At 55.1% G+C, this 8,849-nt stretch overlaps 1 protein-coding gene across 1 annotated transcript in view; it reads left to right on the top strand.

Moving 5' to 3' along the window:
* The first annotated feature begins 2,095 nt into the window (after nt 1-2,095).
* Nucleotides 2,096-8,849, top strand: part of Col6a1 (collagen type VI alpha 1 chain) — an 18,005-nt gene continuing 11,251 nt past the window's right edge. The window contains exons 1-11 of the mRNA XM_005360233.2: nt 2,096-2,297; nt 3,073-3,202; nt 4,396-4,596; nt 6,000-6,159; nt 6,472-6,600; nt 6,682-6,702; nt 6,873-6,893; nt 6,977-7,021; nt 7,743-7,796; nt 8,275-8,319; nt 8,439-8,465. Coding sequence (XP_005360290.1) covers nt 2,177-2,297; nt 3,073-3,202; nt 4,396-4,596; nt 6,000-6,159; nt 6,472-6,600; nt 6,682-6,702; nt 6,873-6,893; nt 6,977-7,021; nt 7,743-7,796; nt 8,275-8,319; nt 8,439-8,465 — 954 coding nt within the window. The 5' untranslated portion in view covers nt 2,096-2,176. The remainder of the gene's footprint in view (nt 2,298-3,072; nt 3,203-4,395; nt 4,597-5,999; nt 6,160-6,471; nt 6,601-6,681; nt 6,703-6,872; nt 6,894-6,976; nt 7,022-7,742; nt 7,797-8,274; nt 8,320-8,438; nt 8,466-8,849) is intronic.

The following is an 8,849-nucleotide window of genomic DNA, read 5'->3' as shown; positions in this document are numbered from 1 at the left end:
AGAGGCTGGGAGCTGCTGGGACTGGTCGTCTGCAGGCAGAGGAGGCGCTGTTGCTCCGTGGAGAAAAATGGTTCTTCACTCCTTCCTGACCACGCCCAAGACTTCAGAGCCACCCAGGGGCTGGCAAAAGCAGTTTCTGTGGGGTTTTCATTCTTTCCAGTTTCTACTCACTTTTTCGGGTGACACTCTCCCTCCCCCATTACAAAGAGCTGGAAATAGGAAAGAGCCCCTTAGGCTCTCCTGCTCTTCCCTCCCCTTCAGCCCGGACCCTCCTGCTTAGCAGCCTTGCGCCAAGGCTGCCCACTTGACTCACTGACCCCCAGCCATCCTGTGTGGGTACTTGAGACCTGACAAAGTCTCTGGAACTTGGTTTGGAATTTTAGATCCAGGGGTTGCCTAGCCCTGAGTCCCCCAGGGACTGTAGGCAGGTCTGCAAGGGAAGAGAGAACCTCAGGTCATGGGAAGCGAGCTGTGGGCTTGCTGCTGCTCTGGACTTTTTGGACACACACACATGTGAATTAAGACATCTATTTATACAGGTTGAGTCTCAGCGCCCTTGGTACCCCACACTTTTCCAGTCCTAATCTTCCCATGGCTTAGGGCAGTTTTCTCCAAAGCACTAAAGACCAGGCTGGCTTCGGGGGCACACTGCCCAGGAGAGATACACCCAAAAATGACCTGCAGCCTGGCAAAGATTGGAGTCAAGGGTAAATATCAAGGAGCTTGTCCAGATATAGCCCTAGTAGCCTCCATAGGAGCCTAAAGTGGTCCTGGGGTGGGGAAAGGCAGCAAAACACAGAGGTAAAGAGGCAGAGAGCGGGATGAGGGAGCATGAAGGAATGAAGGAACGGCGTTGCCATGGGATGGAAAGGGCCATGTGTGGACCTGCAGCAGTGGCAGTGGGGGACCAGGTGGCTGCAGCGGGGGACCAGGTGGCTGCAGCGGGGGACCAGGTGGCTGCAGCGGGGGACCAAGTGGCTGGGATTCTCCAGGACTCGCCGTGTATTCTCTCCAGCACGGCTCTCCTGTCCACAGAGACAACCTGAGGAGAGGAAAAGCAGCTGTCGTAGGGCCGCCGAGACCAGCTACAAAAGGACAAATGAAGCCGTTTGAAGAGTCTGCTCTGAATTCCTTGTGTAGAACACCCCCAAGCACAGCTGACTGCACCACTGAGCTGTGCTTCCCATCCTGAGGCTTCTTCTGCGCTATCATCCACCCATCCTGGGAAACACAAGAGGGGCAATGAGATTTGTGCCAATAAGACCGTGTGCACACCATGGCGACACAGTCTCTTTTGTCAGACAGGCATGAAGACAAAGGATGCAATCACAGGGAGTCCTGGGATCAAGTGTCACTGTTGGTTTTCTTTAAAGAACTTTTACTATTAATGATGTTACTATTTGTAATCAAGCTCTTGTGTTCCAGCAACTACACCAGTCTTCTGGGATTTTCTCTGGGCAAGGATGGCTCTGGCTTTGTCTGGTGCCCTCTCCTCAGGGACTTTATCAGTATACACACACACCACCACCACCATCACCACCACTACGACCACCACCCCAGAGAGAGAGACTTCTACAAACACATCCATATGGTTGTTGTTGACAACTTGGTTTTCCCGTAGTAAAGATGAAAATACCTTTGACAAGTAAGTATTTAACTAGACCGAAGAGACAGGGGCATGGAATTCTCCAGCGCCTGAGAAAGCCACGTTTGTAGGAGTTGGTACTCACACCCGTAAACTGGGTTGGTCAGTCCCACAGGCAGTATTTGGAATGAAACTGTCAGAAATATTTCCTGAACTTCTTTCGGGATCACATATTCTGTACACACTATATTTTATTCTTTACACAGGGTAGTTGACTATGGGCGAGGAAACACCCCACACGCTGTGGCCACTGGAATTCCACAGCCCAGGAGTATCTCGGTTCATAAAACCCTTAAGGAGAGGGTTTTTTTTTTTCAAGGTTCCAGAGACCCGAAGCTGTGACTCACTCAGCTCTGAGGCCCTCCCCTTCCTCTCCCCCTCCTCTCCTGATCCCTCCCCTCTTTGCACCTCCCTCCCTCCCTCCCTCCACCCTCACTGGCTCCCAACAGCCCTGGGCTCTAACTGCAGCAAGCGGAGACATCCTCTTACTCTGCCATTACCAGCGCCCACCCTGACCCTGGCCCGCACTTAATGGGGACCCGCAGGCCAGCCAGAAACATGAGGCTGGCCCACGCTCTGCTGCCCCTGCTGCTACAGGCCTGCTGGGTGGCTGCACAGGACTTCCAGGGCCCCAAGGCTATTGCCTTCCAAGGTGAGTGAGCTTACTGCACTCCCGAGCACTGTGTTTAGCTGCCTGACTGCCTGGAAGTAGATAAACTCAATGCTTACCCTCCCACCCCACTCCCCACAACCTGGGTACTGTCACAAGTCCCATTTTGTCTTAATCCTGTGGAGAGCCACTGAGAAGGGGCCTTGTCCCTTGTCCAAGCCTGCATTCCACTCAGTGCCCATCTTGAAGCAGCTGGAATACTGCACCCACCCACAAGGTCCTGGGGTCCTGTCACCTCAAGTCTCTCCATGCTAGGGAGGTGACAGAGCTGGAGACTCCAGGGGGACCTACCAATGAAGAGGAGCCTGTGGCTACCTCGCCTGGTCTGTTTTCTGTCCTGGGTGAATGACTGTTGAAGGCCTCAGAACTGCTATCTCTCTTTGCCTGACAGCCAGATAGATGACCTGTCCCCTCATACCTGAGTGTGAGGTCATGGCTTTGAGTTGAACCTGAGAACCAAATGAGAAATAATCCAGTTCTCCCAGGCAGTCTCTGCCCTCTGTAACTGGCCAAGGCCACTCTGAGTGAGGCTCTGTTCAAGGGACAGGACACCTTGGGTGTCCTTCGGACCCTGCTGGGTGTCGCCTACTAGGCAGGTGGCTGGTGGGCCGCCATCACCTGCCCAGGCTCTACTACTAAGAAGGGATGGTGTCTCAGGGAGCCTCTGGCCTGAATGGGGATGTGTGAAGGGGGTCTGGTGCTCCCAGCGGGGCTCAAGGCATGGCTGAATGACCTTATGGGACCTTCCCTGGCTCAGACTGCCCTGTGGATCTATTCTTCGTGCTGGACACGTCGGAAAGTGTGGCCTTGAGGCTGAAACCCTATGGGGCCCTGGTGGACAAGGTGAAGTCCTTCACCAAGCGCTTCATAGACAACCTGAGAGACAGGTAGCATGAACTTGCCTTGGCCTATCCTGTATGGGCTTGGGGAGGGGGTGGACCTGCATGCAGAGCTGAGCCTTAACTTCCCTCTTCAGGACTCCATCCTGTGTGGTGCAGCTGGGTGGGGGAGCGGTGGAGCAGGAGGGAGGCTGGCCGAGTGTGAGATGGGACAGTGGGGAGGAATTACCTCGCCGGCAGGACTGAGGAGAGATGCGGCCTCTCCACACTCCAAACACAGACAGGAGTTTGGGGAGTCAGTCAGATAAATACTTATGCCTCATGCCTGGAGTCCTCCATGCAGCTGGACCCCACCTGATCCACATGGACTTCAGAGTGTCTGCCTAAGTCCCCAGTGTCCTCAACACAGGCTGCGAGTAGGGGTGCATGGGATACAGCATGCTTCATGTACCCCCTTTCTCACTCCCTCCTCAGTGGGACCCTGAGGACAGAGGGTGGGGCTAGGGCAGGTCCTGAGGAAAGGCATAGGTAATGAGCCTCTCCCCATAGCAGGGTCCCTGCACAGCGGTCGGCCAGTGTGAGGATGGGAACTCAGACAGTGTGATCTTCAGCCTTACTAGCTAACCAGTCAGGGCCCAGGGCCCTGCCCGTAGAGACTGTGGCTCTGGAATGCTGGAGCAAACCATTTACCCCCAGGGCTGCCACCTCAGGGACTGTGGAGTTCTAGAACTTAATTAACTTAATGAACAAATCTGAGGCCCTAGGAAGAAAAAGGGAGGTCCTAATATAGAAGGCAGTGAGGTGGCCTCGGTCCCTTTACTCAGCATCCATGATATGGATATCCTATGGTATGGATGGAATTACATTTTACTCCAGAGGCCTTGGTTACCCTGTCTCCTGATGTCCTGCATGGGCCACCATAGCAGGCCTTGGAGAGCTGTGTGGCCGACAAGGTGGAGGCAACTTGAACCCACTTCAGAAACCCACCTGTCCTATTTAGAACTAGCCTGTGCCTGCTTCTGTCCTCACCCAGCCCTCTGCAGTACATGGGGGTCTGTGGCCCCAGCTGGGGTCATATTTATAGCTCAGTTGAGACCTAGGTTGGTTTGTCCAGCCATGCCCATTGTGGGGACCCTGAGCCGCCTGATCATCTGTGAGATCACCCTTGGCTGGGACAGCCAGTCCCTTCGTGCAGGTTAGAGTGAAGCCCCCCCTCACCTCGTCCTACCTGTGACTCTCAGGTACTACCGGTGTGACCGTAACCTGGTTTGGAATGCGGGTGCCCTGCACTACAGCGATGAAGTGGAGATCATCCGAGGGCTCACGCGCATGCCCAGTGGCCGCGATGAGCTCAAGGCTAGCGTGGATGCGGTCAAGTACTTCGGCAAAGGCACCTACACTGACTGCGCCATTAAGAAGGGGCTGGAGGAGCTGCTCATAGGGTGAGTGGTGCAGGGCCGTTCACAAGGGCCCAATCCGGGCCATTCACAAGGGCCCAATCCGGGCCATTCACAAGGGCCCAATCCTGGCCATTCACAAGGGCCCAATTCGGGCCTGTCATGTCTAACTCTATCAACCAGGATGGTCTCTGGTGACTTCAGACACAGACCTTCTTAACCTGTGTGCTACAGGGCCTCCTTGACCCATTTTTCCATGGCCAGGTGAACCACGCCAGGCTACCCGTTACCCATCAAAGGCTGGGCTGGGGTCTAGAAACTCTACCTCAGGGGGGCAATGTGCCTGTAGCCACAAACCTTTTCACCTTGCCAGGGTCCGCAGGGCCATACCCCCAATCTCCAGCCATCCATGTGTCTCGTCACTGTCTCAACCAGTGAACTAAATGACCCTGGTCACCACCCAGAGAAAGAGGTGACAGAGAAGCAGATAGTGACGTAGGGAGAGATGGAGAGAGCAGCCAGTTACTGCAGGACAGCTTTGGCATCGCCTGAAGTTTTTTAGTGGCAGGCGGAATGGCTTCTTCCACGTCCCATCATGTGTGGGTCTGAGGCCCTTTCCTCATCTGGCTCGATGCCTTCCCATAATGACCCAGGCATTGAACTGTCCCAGGTGGCTATGACTCTACCCCGTGCAGCCAGCTCAGGGGAGAAATACCAGCCCCTCACCCCTCTTCCCTTCTGCGGCTTCATTGAGATACCCCAGCATTGTGAGGCTGCACGGCTGAGCCCCATTCCGAGGTCCACTGGGCCCCTCCACGTTAACACCAATGTGTGATAAAATTGTACGGGCTGTGCTAGGCCCTGTCTCCCATCTGTAGCTGTATGAGGTGAGAAGGTTAGTGGCTGAGTTGGAGATATGGCCTAGGGCATGGCTGCCCCGTGCGATCCACAGAATGAACTTGCACGTCGTGTGGAAAAGCCCCAATGTCTGTGTGGCCCTCTACCCTACTCTGACCTCTTGCTCAGAGAGGCCATTGCATTGTTTAGGGTGAAACAGTTCGAGGGTATCTGTGAGTCCCTCTACCTCTTACACCAGTTGCCTTCCACAGGACACCACCAACCCCCAGTAGCCCAGGGTCACCCCTGGCTCTCTTGTTCTCAGAGATTTGGGGTCCAGGGCATCCTGAGATGATACCTACTTAGCATGCACACTAAGAACAGGTGCCTTCCCTGACAGTGCATCTCAAAGATGTGCCCATGTAACAAGACCTGCTCCTTTATAATCACGATCAATGGGGAATCCTGGTCCCTGGGTGACAGGGGACAGCATGTCCAGAGCTTCCTCAGGTCCTTCTCCTGGACCTCTGGTCACCAGCTCTGAGGGTCTCAGCTCAGGTTCCCAGGCTCTGAGCCCTAGAGAAGGGGTCTCATGCTGCTCACCTCTCCAGGGGCTCCCACCTCAAGGAGAACAAGTACCTGATCGTGGTGACTGATGGGCACCCCCTAGAGGGCTACAAGGAACCATGTGGGGGCCTTGAAGATGCAGTCAACGAGGCCAAGCATCTGGGCATCAAAGTGTTCTCCGTGGCCATCACACCTGACCACCTAGTAAGACCCCACCTCCTTTTACGCTCTCAACACACAAGATGGAGGGCCTCTGGGCTCCTGCCATCTGGGCCCCAGAGTCACTGGAGTCTTCTCTGCTAATATTTGGGTACACACAGACTGTCTGTTTCAAGGCCCCTCCCACCTGCTGGGCCCCTGGTATGACCCTTGGGGTGCAGACACTCCAGCAGATAGTCCTAGCCCTTCAAAGGGCTGACCCCACCCCCTGAGGCTTGGCTCTACAACCACCACCCAGTTCCCGGTGGTGCATGGCCTTTCGGAGGTCATTCATTCTCTCCTCCTCCATGCGCCCAGGAGCCACGTCTAAGCATCATCGCCACAGACCACACATACCGGCGCAACTTCACAGCGGCGGACTGGGGGCATAGCCTTGATGCTGAAGAGACCATCAGCCAGACCATTGACACCATTGTGGAAATGATTGTGAGTGCTGACCTCTTTGGGTGGGGGAAGAAAGCCTGGGCCCAGAGGAGAGACTAACTCACCTTTTGGTTTCCATTTCAGAAAAATAACGTGGAACAAGTGGTAAGTGTGCCCCCCTGAGCCACGTCAGGGCCTGTGTCTTACGTGGGTCCTAGCCCTGCCAGTGTGTCCCCCTGTTGGAGTGAGTGTCCCAGGGCCCTTTCCTGTCCTTGTTGGAGCATCCATCCCCTGCGTTTGGACTCTGACTGATCTCCTATCCCTTTCTTCCACAGTGCTGTACCTTTGACTGCCAGGTAAGTGTGGTCCACTTTCCCTGCTGGCCCCTTGACCCTTGTCTAGGGTCTGAGGATGAAGAGAGGTCTCTTGTTTCTTTCAGGCTGCCAGAGGACCTCCTGGTCCCCGAGGTGACCCCGGGTATGAGGTGAGTGGCTGAAATTGCCTTGCTTCTCTTGAGATCGAGTCACTGGGAGCCCTAGCTCTACGCCCACCCCTTTGGGAATCTTGGACACCCGACACTGGCTGGGCAGGCGCTTTTGTCCAGGGACAAAGACTGGACATCTCTTAAATGTGGTTTGGGGTATGGGCGTTGGAAATGCAGAGTCTCCCCCTTGTGGTCCCCAAGACTGCCTTCAGGCTTAAAGTTGGTTTGGCATCGACTCCATTCTTGAAATCAAAGACCTTATGGTGGAGTTGGGAATGAAACTGGGGGGGTCCAAGTCCTACTGTGACTCACATGGGACAAATCTGAACACTATGGGAGATGCTGGGGTCAGATCTAGGGTGGCTCTCCTGCCACATGGCCGTCACCCACAAAGCTGAGATATCCCCCCACCCCACCCCAGGGAGCTTTCTTGCTGGGTCTCCCTGTTTTTCTAGGCCTAGAGTACCACACCTGCTCTGTCTTGAGAACTTGTGAGCAGAGACAAAGTCTAGGCCCAAGTCTAGGGTGGCACAGCCTGAGGAACCCGGGAAGACTCCCAGAACCCAGGCAGACCCAGAATCATGGCCAGAAGAACTCTGGAACCTGGGTGGAATTGCTCTGTAGATCTTTCTCATGCCTAAGGGGTCTTGCCCAGCTTTCAAGGACAGATGGGCATAGCTCCTGACCTGTTCCCCTTGAGCTGATCTCCTTTGCCTTCCAGGGGGAACGAGGAAAGCCAGGTCTTCCCGGAGAGAAGGGAGAAGCTGGAGACCCTGTGAGTATGGGTTACTGTCTGCGTGACAGTTGGGACAAGTGCTGAGAAGCTTGAGACTGGGGATCTGAGCCATAGAAACTTCTAGAACAGCAGCCCTGAGCACTGGGGGAAGAAAGGCTGCCCCAGGGATCAGGCCAACAAGTCTGCTTTGGGCCATGATCAATCTCCTGGCAATTCCCCTTCCTTTCTAGCCCTCCTCATGGTGACCTGGATCCCCTCCCTCTCCTCTGGGTACTGTGTCCCCTTCTCCTCCCGCCTGAGTGTTCTGGGTTCTTTCCTGGAGCTTGCCATGAGATCTTGGGAGACCCTTTGGGAGCCTCACAGAGGCCCTGTCTTCTTCCCTACCCACCCTGTCCCGGGCCTGCCTGGGTTCAAGATTCTATGTGGGTCTTTCTAGTTGTAGTGAGGGGTGAGGTGGGCTGAGTGGTCCCTTCCCCTGCTATCCAGGGATGTCTGACTATCTCTTGTTCTGTTCCAGGGAAGACCCGGAGATCTTGGGCCAGTCGGGTACCAGGGTATGAAGGTACGTGTCCCTAATGCCCTGTGACCTCTCCTGAATGAAATGGATCAGGGCTTGGCAGCGAGGTACAAACTGATCAGTACAAAAATAACGTACCCCTTCCTTTTCTGTTTGGTTCATAGGGAGAAAAAGGGAGCCGCGGAGAGAAGGTGAGTGAGGGCCAGCTTCGTTATCTTGACCAATGAGCATCACAGGGAGATAGCCGGTGCTTCTGTCAGGGGGGAAGCATGGGAATCAGACCCTCCCACCACCCTCTATGCCTCAGGGGGGATGTGTCTGGTCTCCAGGGACAGGTCCCCTGAGTTCTGCTGCCACCTCAGGCCACCTGGATCAGAGAGGACTGGGAATGTCACTTTGCCTCAGTGGGCAGTTCCTGGAGACCCTCTGAATACAGGCCCTGTCCTCTTCCTTCCCACTCTGTCCTGCGTCCCTGATAGCCACAATTCCGTATCTTTTGGGTGTGTGGGATGCTGTTGTGTTCACAGTGGTCCCACCACACTGTGCATGCCTCCCTCCCTCCTACTGGGAGGATG

Source organism: Microtus ochrogaster, linkage group LG2 (assembly GCF_000317375.1).
Source record: "Microtus ochrogaster isolate Prairie Vole_2 linkage group LG2, MicOch1.0, whole genome shotgun sequence".
NCBI classification, from domain to species: Eukaryota; Metazoa; Chordata; class Mammalia; order Rodentia; family Cricetidae; genus Microtus; species Microtus ochrogaster.
The sequence above is the reverse complement of the archived record's forward strand: the minus strand, read 5'-3'. Positions and strand labels throughout refer to the sequence as shown.